Source organism: Pezoporus wallicus, unplaced genomic scaffold, assembly GCF_028554395.1.
Source record: "Pezoporus wallicus isolate ANWC-B61680 ecotype Strahan unplaced genomic scaffold, APGP_CSIRO_Pwel_v1 contig_2492, whole genome shotgun sequence".
NCBI classification, from domain to species: domain Eukaryota; kingdom Metazoa; phylum Chordata; class Aves; order Psittaciformes; family Psittacidae; genus Pezoporus; species Pezoporus wallicus.
In genome coordinates, this window is record NW_026637796.1 from 2,036,944 (window position 1) to 2,054,060 (window position 17,117).

General features: G+C 37.6%; 1 protein-coding gene across 1 annotated transcript in view; it reads right to left on the minus strand.

Moving 5' to 3' along the window:
- Window positions 1-541: 541 nt before the first annotated feature.
- Window positions 542-17,117, minus strand: part of N4BP2 (NEDD4 binding protein 2) — a 33,732-nt gene continuing 17,156 nt past the window's right edge. The window contains exons 9-18 of the mRNA XM_057407559.1: window positions 14,263-16,583; window positions 12,775-12,860; window positions 12,018-12,060; window positions 10,583-10,827; window positions 8,983-9,101; window positions 7,500-7,638; window positions 7,187-7,372; window positions 4,619-4,787; window positions 2,853-2,976; window positions 542-2,039 (exon numbers count right to left, since the gene is read on the minus strand). Coding sequence (XP_057263542.1) covers window positions 1,994-2,039; window positions 2,853-2,976; window positions 4,619-4,787; window positions 7,187-7,372; window positions 7,500-7,638; window positions 8,983-9,101; window positions 10,583-10,827; window positions 12,018-12,060; window positions 12,775-12,860; window positions 14,263-16,583 — 3,478 coding nt within the window. The 3' untranslated portion in view covers window positions 542-1,993. The remainder of the gene's footprint in view (window positions 2,040-2,852; window positions 2,977-4,618; window positions 4,788-7,186; window positions 7,373-7,499; window positions 7,639-8,982; window positions 9,102-10,582; window positions 10,828-12,017; window positions 12,061-12,774; window positions 12,861-14,262; window positions 16,584-17,117) is intronic.

A 17,117-nucleotide genomic window follows, 5' to 3' on the forward strand; every position in this document is an offset into this window, starting at 1 on the left:
CAGGAGCAGAAGGAAGTTCCTTGGTCCAAAAGAAAGATCCTAAGTTCTCTGAGGCAATTCTAGCAACTGAACCCCTGGATTTGCTTGTAGTCTGAACTGCTGTCTCAAGTCCAAGTGCCTAAGTGACACCTCAGTCCATTTAGGCACTGTCACAGAGGGTGGAGCATGGGCTTCAATACACAGGAGTTCGTGCCATGGAAGAAATGGCTCTGCTAATGCTGTTTGTGGAGCACAGACTTTTTTTGTATTTTACCTACCAGTTACATGATCAGCCCAGAGAGAAAGAAAAAAGAGAAAGGACATGATTCAGACGGACTAAGTACCTCAAAAAATATTATGACTATTATTCCAGTAAAAGTCCCTTTGATTAAATATTATTCAACCAATTCTTCCACTTGAAGTCACCATGAAAAGATTATTGTATTGTGTATGTTGCATTCACTGTGTATATATTACAGTAAATACAGATATTTAGGAAACATATGTTTCAGTTTGTCAGCAACTTACACAGACACATTTTCAAGTGAAACCTATTTCCGTGCACAGAAGCTCCTTGCTTATTACTCCTCATGCACACAAATGGCAGAACTTGCACACATACATGGATTTATACACAAATTCTGTATGCATGTAGTTCCTGGATAAAGATTATTGCAAAAGTGGTTTTAAATGAATAAACCCTCCCCTTAATCCTTAACCTATTAATACTGCTTCTAATACGCAACCCATACCTGTTTCTGAAAAAGCCTTACAACAATAATCTGTATGCCTTTCAAGAGGCAAAGACAAATAAAAACAGTAATGCATGCTAGAAGATATTTCTACTTAAAAAGTTTTTGATTGCTTACTGGAAACACTTGCCACAATACTGATGTTTATATTTAAATGGGGGGGAGTGTTTGGGGTTTTCTGTTGTTTTGCTTTTTTACACAGGTATTTCTAGATGCTGATGCAACACCACCACCAATAGAATAACTTTTGTATTCCCAGACTTTCTGGTTAGGCAATTACTACTGTAGTATTAGCATTCACTTTGATGTTAAAAATACATTTAAAATGTCTCACAGACAATCATATTTTCTACAAGGAAATCACCAAATTAAATACACACAGAATGAAGACACGTCACTATTAGACACCTGTAAAGTGAAACAGTACTCAATTTGCTCCACTTAAAAAACCATAAAGGAAAATATGGTTTTAGCCCAGTAGATGTTGAAAAAAGTTAAGGACATCTCCTGCATAAATACTGTAAAATTACAGTATTAGCTATGGGTAAGTAGAGATTGAACTACAGTGTTGTACTTTTCCATTTAATAGATCACAGTAAGTCTGCAAAATTACCAAACTCCCAGCTGGTCTTAATGCACAGTTCTTTATATGCAACATCCATCAGTATCTGGAGAAGTTTAAAATGGAAAAAGGACAACAGAACTGGTCAACCCATCACTAAAAAGTCATGAGACTTTTGAATAAACCTGGAAATATTTAGCACTCAGCTGTAACTGGATTTGAAATATCAGTAGTTGCCCTGTTCCCATCTCCCCCGTGCTCTTCTCAAGGGTTTAGCACAAAGCTCTGAATCACAAAATAACTTCATGTAAAGTACTATGTTGTAAAAGTATAGAATCTACAGCAGTTAAAATGTGTGAGGGTCAGACGACACAGCCTGGGTATACTGAGAAGACAGTTATATTTAAAAATTGTACCTTAACTTCCCTTTAAAACATCATATACTGCTCAGGAGAATTCTTAATCTGCATTTCTGAGACTCCAAATCCTGTGTCTTCTTTTTGCAGGTTCAAAAAAGCACCCATTCCACACAAAAAATTTCTTGGAAACACGCTGACAAAAACACTTGCTGTAAATTGAGACCATTTCTAATAAAATATCATCCTTTAAAACAGATTACAAAATACTATTGCGGTTGTTCAAAAAGTTTTTAGCTGTGATCCAGCACCTCAGTTTCTGTATTCCTCTTCTCGACAATCCTTCAATTCAGCATGACTTTCAGGCAGCCTGGTTTTATTTCAGTGAACCTGTAAACAAGAAAAGATGAAGCTTCAACATGAAAGCTATGTGCAATGCCACCTCCTTCAGCCCTCATCAAACATATGGGAAGTGGTAAAGTTCTCTCGGTCAAGTATGCATGCAGGTGAGAGTCAAGAAATCAGAATCATGTCCTCTGGATGTGACAGTCAAGGATTTTACAGGAGCTGGAGAGGTGAAAAGCTGGGAATAGCAGGAACTAAGAAGAAGATTTAAGGAAAAAAATTGGCTGGCCAATATTCTTGGTTACATTAATTCTGCTCCTCTTTTCCCGCTTCCCTTAGATTCCCTAATTCAAGACAGATTTTCTCCCTTGTCTTCCATAGAAAGCAAGAAGGAAATCAGAAGGGAAGTCTTTGCTGTTTCTGAGTCCCAGCATTAGTCACCTTCACACATTCCTATCAAGAAAAAGCAGCAAGCACACTGCTGCCAACCCAGACTTGTTAAATTGCTGTCCCACATAAGAAGCTAAGCACTAAAGCAGGTATTGGAGACCAATAAAAATCAGGATTAACAACTGAATGGAAATATATAATTAAACTATGTTAGATAAATTTAATTCACAGTGTTTTCATCTATCTCAGAGGAAAGGATCTAACATTTCACAGGTGAAGTGTATAAAATGGCATTATGTCACACATTTGGACTGGATTAATGAACAGCAGACCTACTTTAATCTGAAACAGCAGACCTACCTTGATCTGTTTAGTAGTTTATCAGTATTCTAAAATTAACTTCAATTTTCAGTTAGTTAAACGTGGGCTAAGAAAAAAAATATATCAGTAACACAAATCTAAACTCACCTGAAGTTGTGGCTCGTGAGGTATCTCATAGCTGCTGGTCTGATGCGAGCAACTCCTCCCTGACTATGGCTTCCTCTTCCCGTGATAACACAGAGATACGGTTTACCACCAGTCTGCTGGTACTCTGTTACAGCAGGGATTGTAACGGTTAAGATTTTCCCTGAGCAGAGACTTGGCATTCAGTACGATCTTTCCATCCACTCTTCTGAAAACTCTCACTGGTGATTTAGAACCTTGCTTTCCCATGCTGGCTGTGTCTCTTTTACATAAACATAGCCATTTTCCCCCTCTTCTGAAAAAGATACTCTGAAAAAGCATAGTCAAGCTTTTTAAGTCTAGGTTGCTTGCAATATACATGTTGTGATAATCACAAAATCCTTCTAATTTCATAGCAGCTTTACTCTTTCTGTCATCTGATCCTCACTTGGAATTTATATCCTGTGATCTAAATTAAAATTGCAAAATTAAAAGAAGTGGATGTAACTTAGTTACTTTTTAAGTGACACTTCTCCCTACTGTTTCATGTTTTATCTAAAAATAATGTGAGTAAAGAAATAACATTTTGTTGGATAAAGGAAGGAGGAGGAAAATATAAATCCACCCATTTAAGTCACATTTATTTGGACTAACTTCTGCTATGCTGTGACACGTGGATCAATATATCAACATATCACATGAGATTTATTAGGGCATCTAGCCCTGATAGAAAAGAAACTGCTCCTTTCTCAGAGATCACAGCAGTCTAGATTAACACTTTGAAAAAGAGGAAAAACAGAAATTAAACTGAATTCTCACAAGCCAAGATTTGACAGCTCAAGATTACCAGTTCACATGAAGTCTTTCCCCAAATGCCCTCTCTCAACATTATTTGGGTTTTACATTAGCTTACTGTTAATTCTGCTGACCTGGCATTGATCCCTTTCCCATGTATTCACACTGAACTTTTTTTAAATTGAAGTGACTTAAGTTCAGTTGACTGAACAGAGAGCCCCTACTATTATTTCAGGACTCCTGATGCAAGTGCAGCTCAAGAAATTTAGCTCTAAAAAGCATTAGGTTACAACTTAAAAGTATACAAACGTACAAACGTCATTTTAGGAACAGCACAAGATAATGCAATTTAAGTCTCTGATGTATACTGGAAGAAAAGGATTATCAAAGGCCCTACTGAACACTTTTGCTCCTGCTGTGTGGAGTAGCTGTTTCCAAAAAATTAAGTTTGTGCAGTGGTACCTTGCGTAAGAAATATTTCTTATAGAAGCATTTCCAGTGTGCTTAAATTTATAGGGTAAAGTAATAATGTAGAAAACATATCTCTCTACAGCAAGAACACTCATGAAGTACTTGAACACTCCACCAGGAGAAAAGGCAAGCCCTCAATCAAAACTGCAGAAAATGGCATTTATGGGAGCAGTAGGATTCTGATCTCAAGAGATCCTGCTGGCAAACTGAGAGGGAAGTTACTGACAAATAGCTCAAATCAGACACTTTCATGAAAAAGCTGAAGACAATGTAATCATTGTGGTTGGAATTCCAACATAATGATTTTTCTTTAAAGATTAAAAAAGCAACGTAGTTCTGATAAAGCAATGTGAAGTTGGGGAAGGTGGTGCAAAGCAAGACAGAGAGGAAAATGCATCATTGCCATGTCAAAAGAAAAACCAACCAAACCAACCAACAATTCCATGCCATATATCATAATTTCTTAGCAGAAAATGAGGAGAATAACAACTTGTAGGGGGCAAGAAATATTAGCTTAATCCTACCTTCACTTTTTTCCTGCAGCACTCTGGACAACTGATTCACTGCTTCATCCACATGGAGACCATGCAGATCCAACACATTCATAGGCAGCAAGGAAGTATTTACTTTCTCAAAGATTTGCACAGCAGCTGCATGGTTGGCTTCTTTCATCTTCTGCTCATGAAGGCGACCCTTTATTCATAAGCACAGCAACTATTACATGCCGAGACATAATCTAAGCTCCACACTGCTGGTTTGTTTCAAAATGATAGTACTGGCAGGGTGCTTTTAGCTCACAGTTTGAAGCAGCAAAATTTACAATCCCAACAGAACTTGTAGAAGAGGCTCAGTGAGACCTACTCACAAGGAGATTTCATGAAATCTGTCCTTAAGAAACTAGTCAAAGCTGGCACAACAAAAGCCTTACAAGGAGAAAAACAAGCCAGAAAAGGCACAAAACCGTAAAGTCTTTACAAAAGCTAAAAAGTTACATTCCATGCTGATTTTCAGATTTATTATCTTAACCACAGACTTTTTCTTTCTGTGAATATTTTGCTAAAAATTTAGTGAAGCAATGTCAGAGAAAATGTCCAACAACTCAGGAAAAAACTGCTGAGCGTAGTAGTTGAGGTTAATTCTTCTCAAAGCATTCCCTAAAAAAAAAAAGTCAAACAAGCCAAAGGCAAACACTCTGAGGTTGATTTTCTTTCTTTCTTTTTAAAGAGTTGCTTATTACCTATCCATACATTTTTGACAAATCTTTTATGACTGACAAGGTCAATACAGTCCCTGTTGGAATTAGTGCCAAGGAGCAGTACAGGGCTATTCACATTACACAGTGAAGTAACAAATATTTCCTCTGAACCTTACACTGGTAATATCTGAGAGACTGAAGCACCAAATTATGTCTTCAAAGATCTGTAAGCACAATCTGAAAAGGAATGGAAGACTTGACTCCAGGTATTGGACTGAAAAGGACCCAAGAGAATGGAAGTGACAGCCTGTTCTTAAAATGGATCATCTGACATGTATTACATTACAGACATCAGCCCCATAACTCATGCTTGCAGAGGATTCCCAAGATAGGCTAATACCACCAAGCATCAAGTATCATTCATTAATAAAGGTAGCTTAGTGTGCCTTTCTATTACCTGAAAGAAAACATGTAATACATTTCCCCACTGTACTTGTTATGCCTAAGAACAAAAGACAGGACATAGATGTCTATTTAAAATTATGAAGACCTTCATTTAAAATATTTCCAAACTTCAAGAATTTATGAACCAAGAGCATAAAGTGTTCTTTATAAAGACCAATAATCAGTATTTCCTACATACATAGTGACAATCTAAACATTTAGAGTGATGGTATACCAATTGCATGAAAGCTTTTTTAAAATAATAAGCAAATTGAAGTGATTCCATTATTCCATTTTTGTTCTATCATAATGCAACTCCTAGTTAAATTCTTCTATAATGTGACTTCTTAACGATTTCTTATATGCTATTACATCAGAGAAAAGATATTTGTAACAGATTTTTTTAAAGAGTGGTGTGAATCAATGGTCTCACGTGAAGGCACCAAGAAACCAATGTAGGGAACACATTTCGTGTCCCAAGCCTGTCAGTGTTTAAAAGCAGAGATTCCCCAGTGTTGGATAAAGATTTGGCTCGACAGGGTGCCTGAACATCTAGTCTAGGTCATGCTTTGTCTAGAAAGGTAGGACCGGATGATCCTTGAGGTCCCCTCCAACCTGGTATGCTATGATTCTATGATTTATAAGAACAGTTGATACTTACAATAAATGTGATCAACAACGACTAACGGTAATCAAAGTGGTATATACCAAGAAATCTGCTTGAATCAATACCAGAGAGCCTGTGCTCCAAGGCCAGAGCACATAAGACTGATCAGCAGTAGATCTACATTCTAAAACTAGATGGATGGCCAAATCCATGGCATACCACACCTTGTTTATCCCGACCCAAGACAGACTGTAGCTGTAAAGATTGAATGAAGAAGCAAAGACAGCAGGCCCAATCTTGACCAGGATCTACAAAGGATGAAGTAAGCAAGATTCTGAGGCAAAAGATCACATCTTAATACCTGTCTTACTTTTAATACCTGTCCTTTTAATACTCCTAAAAAGTACATAAGACTTCTAAAATAGTTCATCACCAATAAAGAGGAACCCAAGGGACATACGAAGGATTTGAAAACTGCTTTTAGTTGCAGTCCATGTCACAAGTGAATGAACATGGCCAGACCACATGGACAAAATCTTGGTGCTTGCAAGTATTTGGATGTGGGAATGCGACCTATGAGCAAACAAGTACGTATGACTAAGCATTAAATACCATCTTTCAAAAGATCTTGCACTGAATTTGCTTACATCAGCTTCCTGTATTAGTATCATTACTAGTGAAAGACAGTTTACTTGTACGGTGATTCTCAATACAACACTTACATAGGAAACAGTAATTGAGCAAATTTATCAACTCTAGTAGGCACAATGCTTTTCTTGTAACTTCCAATTCAGTATTTAAGTACCTCCACAAATTCAGGAAAAAAAGCACAATGTTTACATTTACCTGATGAGCGTAAAATGCTGCTACAGACTTCATACCAATGCAATGGGCCTCCCCAGCCTTTTTCAAACACTCCTGTCTCTTTTGCTGGTGACAAAAAGCTTCTGCTCTTAAATCATCATATTGTGGATACTCAATTTTTTGAAGTATTTCACTCAAAGGTTCATCCTCTTCCTTACTTTTTTTTGCCTGTAGGAATTCACAATGTCAAAGCTAAGTATGCACTGTAGGGTGTTTTCAATAACACAGATTTGGGTATGTCTGTAACTACTATTTAAAAAAAAAACAAACAAAACCAACAAACAAACAAAAATACCTTCTTCTCCCAGTTCTTTGCAGCACTGCAGGATGAAACCATTTCACTTTGCTGAACACTTTCTTGAGCTATAACTGTTTTTACAGGATCTGCCTCCAGAACACAGTTCAGAAACTGTTCGGTTTGGTCTAAAGAGTAGCTGTGAAGGATAAGTAAAATCTGTGACTTTACAAATCTATGAATAACTTCTACATTTATTAAAATACATATTACAAACCTTGATATTGTTACAGAAATAGATTACAATGGAAATAAAGCATTGGAATGGAATTTTCCACCTTACTACAAAAAGACTTGAAGGCTCACTGTACTGTATTACTGGCACCAACACACATGCAGCCTTGGTTGACTGAACTGTAATTATGGGGCACTTGAGTATCTAAAGAACAATGAAATACTAAAGTAAATTGCACCCTACCTTAATCAAACAGACATTAGTTTAGAAGTAAACACTGCTTTTGGCCCAGGTAAGTTACTTCATCTTAAATCTTCTCTGGTCAGGGACAGTAAGTACAAAGTAGTTTAAAACTAGTTCAGTTTTCTGAAACCATTAAAGCAGGGAAATCCTTGTATTTCCAGTCAAGCTTTGTTATTAATGAAATGAGAACAGGACATTAGTAGCCACCAGATTTCTAATAAGCCCTCATTCTTCTTCATTCTTCCTGCTGTTTATTAAGCAGACAAAAAGACTGATCAAAAGTAAAGACAGATTTTTGGAAGGTCAACATTATGAAGGGAATTTAGAATGTGAAAAAGAAGAGATGGTGAAATGTTTGAGCTACAGAAATGTATGAAGGGCATACTTTAAACATTCCACGAGGAAAGGTTTTGGTAACAACATGAAGAAGCAGAAAGACTGACAAGTGTGCATGCAAACCCATATGTAAAGACATTCAATTGGCCAAGGATGAAAAAAAGAAGTCCCTCTTGAAAAAAATTCAGTCCTCATGAATTTGGATTTAAGAAGGTACCCACATACCCCAGAAATATAATGCAGAAGAGAGAATGTCGTCAGAGAGAGATTGAGAAATGGTTCATTTCTTCAGAGCTGCTGTAGCAACCAGAAGAGTATTTACAGCTAACATCAGGTGATGGTAGTTTTTCCTTGGGCAGATGCCATTTCCTGTGAACCCACTATTACCACCTCCACTAATTCCTCGCACTTGATTTAAACCTCAGCTCCACAGCAAATATGCAGTTCCACTGACATTCAGTCAGAGGTCAACCCCCAGAGACATTCTTCTCCCAAGGAAAGAAACTGTTTACTCTCCCATAAAAGAAACAAGCCTAGACATAGAGTTTTTATGTGCTTTTTGCTTTTTACAAAAGCTAGTTTTGCTCTTATGTGGATCCACAAAAGTCTGCTAGTTTGGAAAAAGCCATTCTCTAACAATATCTTAACTCCTAATATTTAAGACAGTAACTGTGCAATACAGAGCGTTACCAAATACCATTTTTACAAAGAACTTAAAAGATTTCTTACTTATTGTCCTTGAAGATATCCATTAAAAAATCTTGACTAATAGTTGGAAACATCTCAAAAAGTTGCTTCTCCTTTAGTTTAGCAGCACAGTCTTTTCTAGCCATACAAGGAACACGATTCTACCCAGAAGACAAAGAAAAAATATTAAAAGTTCTTGATTAGAACAAAATACAGTAATAGAGGAGCCAATCTAATTTCACTGTTATTTGTTAAGATTTCAAAAAGTATCTACTCAGTATGCACCCACAGCAAAGACAACACACCAATACCAGCTGTCACACTGACTTGATTAGATTAAAGCAGGGACAGGTGAGTTGTATTATACTGTACAGTATATGTATTACACTGTACTGTATGTTGTATTATATTGTGTTATATTGTACAGTACTCTGCAGTCATTTGAAGTGGAGCTCCCTCATAATGGACAAAGCAAAAGGAGGACTTTTTAGGAGGAATTTAAATTTTGGAATGCTTTCCCTGCTAGTCTATTTAGTGCAATGCTAAGCTTGCACAAAGTCCACTTCTCTACGCTATACTGAAAGCCTGAGGTTGAAACAACATCTTATTATTAAACAGCGTAAACAAATTTGTTGGTGTATCTGAGGCTGTATTGTAATAAATGCTCATATTGTGAAGTCATGCTGAGAAGAAAACCATAATTACAGCCCAGAATAAATGAGACTGATCATTCCAGCACTCAGATTAAAAAAATAAATAAATAAAAAAATACAAACAGAACAAAGCCAAGCTCCACAAATTCAAATTGTAAACAAAGCTGTGAGCATCACAGTTGTTATTATCAGTAACCCACAGTTGCTATTATCAGTAAGCAGTTCAAAGAAAGAATCCACAAACCATTCTTTCAAGTGACAGGCTAATCTATCCAACTTCCTATAACAGTAGAAACAAAGCTCCTCTTTTTTAAGGACAGCTACTAATCAGACAGTAACAAACTAGAAGGCCTGTTCCAAGCAACTGCCGGCAGTAGAGGGCATATTACAGACAGGGCAACCAGCCAGGGTATGGAAACTGTGTGTAAGATACAGAATTACCAAAAATCTTTTACAAATTACTTTCTTCTGACAAGTGGCTATAGAAACCTGTTTGAGGTTAACCTCAGGTACTTCTTTTAATGTCTCATCTGTTAGGAATGTTGTGGGTTCTCCTTTTAAAAAATATTAAAATCAATCCAATCCACTTCTAAGCAAACAAGGCAGAGAGCCAATTAAGAACAATTAAGAACTGGTTTTGATATTGCTTTACCAGTAAATGTGAGAATTCACACTGATCTTTGGTTTTAGGTGAGTAATCAGAAAAAGAATTCAACCAAACCCAAATGCTAACCTGGAGAGTGAAACACGCCATGATCTGTTTGTGAAACAGCCAAAATGTTACATTTTAAAATGAGAATTTTTAAAAGGGAAACATCTACCACAAGCAAACTCCTGTATCAGGGTAATCAACAATCCCAGTTGGCATGCATTTGTCTCAGGCACTTAGGCTGGAATCAGCAGCACAAAGATGAGTCACCAGATAAGACATACTCTGGTTCATTAACAGTAATAAACTTAAATTGTATTAAAAATGGTGCTATTCATACCAGATCCTGTTTCTCCTGAATAGCTATTTCTTCGGAAATTATTTGTCTGAGAGAAACTTTCTGAATCTGAGTATTCCAGTGATCCATAAAAGGGAAAACGTCTGATGTTGCTGGGTTTTTAGTCTGTATGTTGTTAGATGAGCCAGATACCCAGCTCATTTTTTTTTTCTGTATTTTACTGTCTGCAGTCTGAGATAACAGCATTTCTGAGTCATCTGTATCTATCTGCTGAATCACAGTAGGACCTTCACAGGAATAAAAATGAGGAGACAAATAAAGCAGTTATTAGCTTAGTTATACACACAAAGCCAAAATAATTAAGTTTTTCAACCTAGAGGGTTTGGGGTTTTGTTAAAACATTATTATTAATGCTAAAACAGAAAGCAACACATTGTTTTCACCTTCCTCATTCTATTTTCTGAAGACTGATCATCTTAATCTATTTTGTAAAACAAAAGCAAAACCATCAGACTACCCCACCAAATTTTCAAGTGCCAAGATGTATCTTACAGCTGTTAACTACTCTGCACACTCACTAAAGTGAGGAGGTTTGATTACTTTTATAGGTGAATTATTGACTCATGTGTTTACATGTTTAACTGCCTTTCCTCTACAATTTAAGGACAGATGCTTAACAACCTGTTAATTTACACTTCTAGAAGTTAATGCAAACAGCACTGTTTGGTCATTCCAAACAGCACAGAGTTTGCACCCACACTGCAATCTGTCCTGGGTTCAGTTGCAGCAGTCATTTTTCTCCTTCTTTATCTGACTGGGCTTGTTGGCACTGCACCAGCTACTACAGAGAAGAAAAATGACTGCTACAGCTGAACCCAGGACACAATCCAAGTCTCCACCCAGGTCTCATGCAAAAGTAGTGGGATCGACTGTAGGGGACATTTCTTCTGGGAGCTGAATGAAAACTGGATTGCCAGAGATCTCAATACTTTTTGAACAAGGCATACATCTTCATGCTACAATCAATTCCCCTGACAAAGACAACAACATGAGAATGATGTTGTAGTCCTGACCTTCCTTCCCTCACCTACAGAAATCTCACTCTGCTAGTAATTCTCTGGCTGCACCTTTCCTTGCTATAGAGATTACAGAAGTCAGACCTAACAGCTATGTGATCCAGGCAGAGCTTCTTTATAAGTTCACTGAAGTATACAAAATGATAAGCTTTTTGCTTGCGGCTACCTAGGTCTAGTGATTCTGCTTATAATTAACTTCCTTTTCCCCACACTCCTCTGTAAAAGAATGGTAAATGGAACTCGGAGCAATAAATAAAAGCTTAGCTTAATAAATGAACTCATCATTTTTGCAACAGACAAAATGTTTGCAAACTCACTGAAGTTTCAAAGAATACTTTTATAATGAGCATTAAGTATCTTTACAAGATATTAATCTTGTAGATAAGAAATACATAACTTACCTTCTGCAGACAACTTACATGATTCATCTCTCCTCCGACGCTTCTAAATAAAAACAGTAAAACCATGAATGTTGTAAGAAAGCTATAAATTTTGCAGTGCAACTTTGCAAGTGTTAGCTTCTAAGTAAGCCAGCTTCGAAAGAATGCCTCACAGTATTTCTCAAAGATTGGCTATCTTAGAAGTACATTTAAGAAAAATGATTATTAAGTTTAAAAGACAGAACTATCTTTCCAAAAACATCAAGCTAGAGGAACATGCCCTGCTGCTAAAATTTCATAACCTTAATTAAATAAATGAAACAAAAAATTTGCCAAAAGCATTCAGTTTCATAAGGCTATGAAGGAAGGGAGGTTAGAGAACTCTTCTCAACTAATGTACACAGAAATGTTTTGTATATACATTTATTCATAAAGCAACTCTTCTTACGCGTCAAAAAGCCAGCAATTATTTTTGGCCAGTGGAATTTTTGATCAATCTTGTAGTGAAATTGTGCATTATGGTCCTTCTCTTTTAAGAACCCTGGCTTCATGCTGAGGCACTCATGACATGCAGTTTCTTCATCCCTTCAACTGTCTTACACAGCTCTGACGATTACGACAGGATGAGCTGATATACTCCACATATTTTACGAACTACCACTGTATGTTATCATTGTTTTTACAAGGATACTTGTATCTTACACATTTAAACCAACACAAATGGTCTGACTCAAGCACAAGCATGCAACACCATATTATAAGCAAGAAATCTACTAACCAGAACAGATTCTTTCCATTTCTCATGAATCACTTTGGCCAAATTCAGATCAATATGAACCACACAATCCTCAAGAGTTAGTGATCCTTATGGAACAAAGAAAATACATTTGTTAAAGCTATAAAAATCTATAAAAACTTATCTAAGCAATTAAAATGCAGTAGCCTACACTTTTAATTTGAATTCTGTAGATTCTGCACAAACTGTCATACCTGAAAAAAACCTCAGCAACTGCCAAGATAAACAGATAAATAAATACATTAGCATTTCACACAGAATCCATTATCTGTGTTCAAAAACTCTAACAGGGTAGAAAAAAGCCAAGTTAACATGAATTGTATGTTACTACATTTTCCTTTTTTACATTTTTGCTACCAGAACCTTCTTTTACAAACCCACTGGTAATTTATAACCACAGTTTCATTCGTGAAACTGTGATTTCCTCTGTTCTATTGTAATCCACATGCAACTGCTTTTATGGAACACAACATACTTGCCACTGCCCAACAGCAGTCACAAGCCTCCCTTCAAATACATAAGCTCAGAGAAGCAAACTCCAAGTCAGCCCTCTAACTCTAAATGAAACAGCAGGAATTATCATGGTATCATACTTTTTTCCCCCTAAAAGATCTTTCTGATAACGTTTCTCACCCTTTCAAAACTAAAAAGTCAGTAAGTACGTATGTATCAAGCAGAAAGGCGTAATTCTATGAATTCAGACACAACACCTTTCTGCTACCAAGTTGGTACTTTTTTGGAGGAGGTAGGCATGGAAGGCAAAGAGGCCAGCAGTCAAACCACCAATCAGAAATTCACATCACATAATCTTCAGGAGAAAAAGATAAATAAAAAAGGGACGAGGGAGCAGAAGAGAGAGGGAGGGAGAACAAACAAGCTACATACTCCCTGTGTTTTCTTCCTTTTTCTATCAGTCTAACTTCTGTGATGCATGCTCAAGCTGCTTACAGCTTCCTTCATCATAGTCTCTCAGCAGACTAGTCTCTTTTAATCTTTTACATCTTTTAAATATAGTTGCCCTTTATCTTCTCTCTAAACAATTCATCTTGTCCTTCCCCACTTTAACTGATGCCTAAAGCTTTTTCCTAGCCAGTCACTGTTTGCATCTTCCTCATCATATTAATATCCCTTCAGAATATGAATATAGGCTCAAAGCCTATTGCTCAAAAGGCAAATAAGCCAATATATTTTCTTATGCTTTTAAAGTATGTGCATGTACAAAAAGACAAAGGCAGAAGGTAGCACTACTGCATCTGTATTTTATGCCACACTTAGTTCAGGTCCAATTTTGGATTAACAGCAACAAAAAACAGTATCATAATGCATTGTGCAAATCCATTCCCTAAAAACCAAGCATGAAGGAAAAAAAGCAGAGGCAAAAGAAGAAAGGTTTTCTCACCCAAACTGAGGGGTTTTGCTGTTTGGAGTTGTTTTTTTGATATAAAAATATGGATACGATTATGCCCATACCTGCATCAATGCCAACAGGCCCAAATATTTCTTTCAATTGGAGTGCCAGTTCAGGAGGTAATGTTAGTTCTAGGCAATCTATATTGAAGGCTGCATGTGATGCTGGTATAGGACTTTGTATCTTGGCTTTGGCTTCATCCCTGCTTGGAGTTTCAATTTCTTCTCTACCATGTATCTCTCTGAAACTCCCGTGGGTTTCCAGTTCTTCATCATTCTTAGGACCAAACAGAGGTGCATGATCCACTTCTAGTAACGAAGTCATCACTTTGGAATTTTCTGCATTGCATTCCGAAGGGTTACTGTCACTCTCGTTATTTAGTTCAAATTTCAAATTGGTAGAAGCTGTGTTAGGACCATGAGGCAGAGTCATGGGTACACTGAAACCTGCATCAGGTTGTGAGACTAATGGCTCTAATGGCTTATTTATAGGTTCTTCAACAGGACTCTCAGCTTCTACCTTCTGCTTTCCTGAAACGAACGACTCAAAGATACCTGCTGCTGAGCTGCCTACATCAGTTCCAGGGGCTGCATCTCCACAGTTCTTCAGTTCTGATGAATCCTTCAGTGAGGTAGCAGTCAATGCATCAGACACATCAACATCCGTCACAGTTGCCTTGGCAGCCTGACTTTCTGCAATGCTGAGTGATGAGTTCTTATCTTCTGAGGGGTTAGAGATATCACCAGCCCCAATTATTTGTGACATTTGTTCACAGTCCTTGAGATTCTCACCGTAGTTTGTACTTGCCTTGAAATCAAGGGCTGCAACAACTGGCTCAGCTTCTCTTACTTGAAAGCATTCAGTGCCAACATCTTTGCATAACTTTTCATCAGAGTCTAAGAGCAGACCTGTGGCCCAGTCTATGTCTTTGTTACATCTTTCATACAGATCTTTCACAGCTTCAAATGAAACAGAATCAAAGAGCTTACACAGCATATTCAGCTTTTCAGACTCATCAATACTGATAAGTTCACTTTCTTCCACAAATGTACTTTTATCATACATAACTCGATAGGGAATTTTTTCCTGAGAATCTGAAACATTACCTACATCTTTGGGTTTGAAGCCATCTAGTCTGCCATGCAATACTCTGGTAGTCTCTGGAAAAAGCATTTTCTTTTCTAACCTCCACAGGAGAGCGAAGTCCTGTGATTCAGTCTGTGAATGGCTACTTTTTTGCCTACACAAGCATGCATCCTGTTTCTCTTCTTCTACATTAAGTGTTGACAAACATTCCTCTTCTCTTGGATGGGGCAAATTGTTATTTGTAAAAGTGAGGGCCAATTTGTGGTGTTTCCTCATTCTCTTATTTTGCTGTGGTTTTCTCTCACCCACTGTTTCACTAGCCTCTGTTTCAGGTTGGTGCGCTTGCAGAGTCTCTGTATCCGGTTGCTCTGTGGTGTTCACAGGTGTCCCATGAAGCACATCTACAGTCTCAAGAGCGTTTCTATTAATGTCACCTTCAGCATTTCTGTGTTCATCGGACTGATTTAGATTTGTCTTTCTCATTCTCCTTGACCTTTGTTGTCTCTGTTCTAATGAGCCTGTGACAGGCCAATGTCCTATCATTTGCAATTGAGGTGTAACTTTATCTGAATTAACAGAGAAACAGCTAGAGGCTAGGTTTTCTTCCTCATGTCCTTTTTCAACAGTATGGGTCCCAGGCAGGCCTGCTTGCTCTTCACCTAACTCAGGATTCTGTTGACTGGGAGTTTTAACTTCTTTATCACTCTTTAGAAAAGATTTTTCTAGTCTTCTAGCTCTTTTGACTCTCTGTCCCATTGTTTGTTCTACAGGCCAGTCACCCAGAAAGTTCAGTAGTTCTGGTTTTCCTGACATGTCAAAAGCCGAACTGCTTGGTTCTGTTGTGTTACTACTTTCTGTTGATTTTGGTTCTGTACATATTTGGCCAGATTGTTCAACTTCAGTTTGAACTTTGAGAATGTTGTTATCGCTGTGCTCCTCAACTCCTTCTGTATGCAAGCACAGAGTAACTTCAGTTGTGGTCACATCAATCTCATTCTTTTCTGTTTCAGCATTTTTTCCTAGTTTTTCTCCCTTTTCCTCTTTCTTCTCCAAGGGCAGTTCTTTTTCTACACGATCTGACAAACAAACATCCAAGTCATCTTGAACAGTGCTGTCCCCACGATTACGTTCCACTGAGCTATTTTCAATTTCTTTTTCCTCTTTCTGAAGATGCCCAGGATCATGGTTACTTTCTAATGTTAGAGAAGTACTGGGAAAAGTTCTATCATCTTCAGCTAATTCAAGAGGCCCCAGATCAGAAGCGAAAGGTTCTTCCTTTACATCAGAATGTAATGTCCTGAAAGACAAATTCAAATGAAAGATAAACCCATTTCAAACCTTCTTGTCCACATTTTTATTTTGCCTTGACTATTTAATATTTTCAAATTACAGACCAGAAACCACCTTTTAGGACACTAATCATCCAGCTGGAGATCTCTAATGAGAGAAAGCAAATTTAAGATGACTTAGCCCTAACCTCAACACTTCTTCATAAAAACAGAGCTAAGCAATGCGGAACTTCCCTTGCTAAGTATCTGTTTCTTACTTCAGCGTGGGGTTAAGAATACTTTCTTAAAAGCCTATTTTCCCCCATTCCCAGCATTCAGTTATGTAATGAAGCACAGTGGCTCATGTTCAGCAGCTGCCAGTCAGCACCCCAGGTCCTTTTCCACCAAGCAGCTTTCCAGCCGCTCTTCCCCAGGCCCCTTAGTGTTGCATGAGGTTATTGTGTCCCAAATGCAGGACTCAGCACTTTGCCTTGCTGAACCTCATACCACTGGCCACAGTTCATTGATCCAGCCTGTCCAGGCCCCTCTGCAGAGCCTCCCTA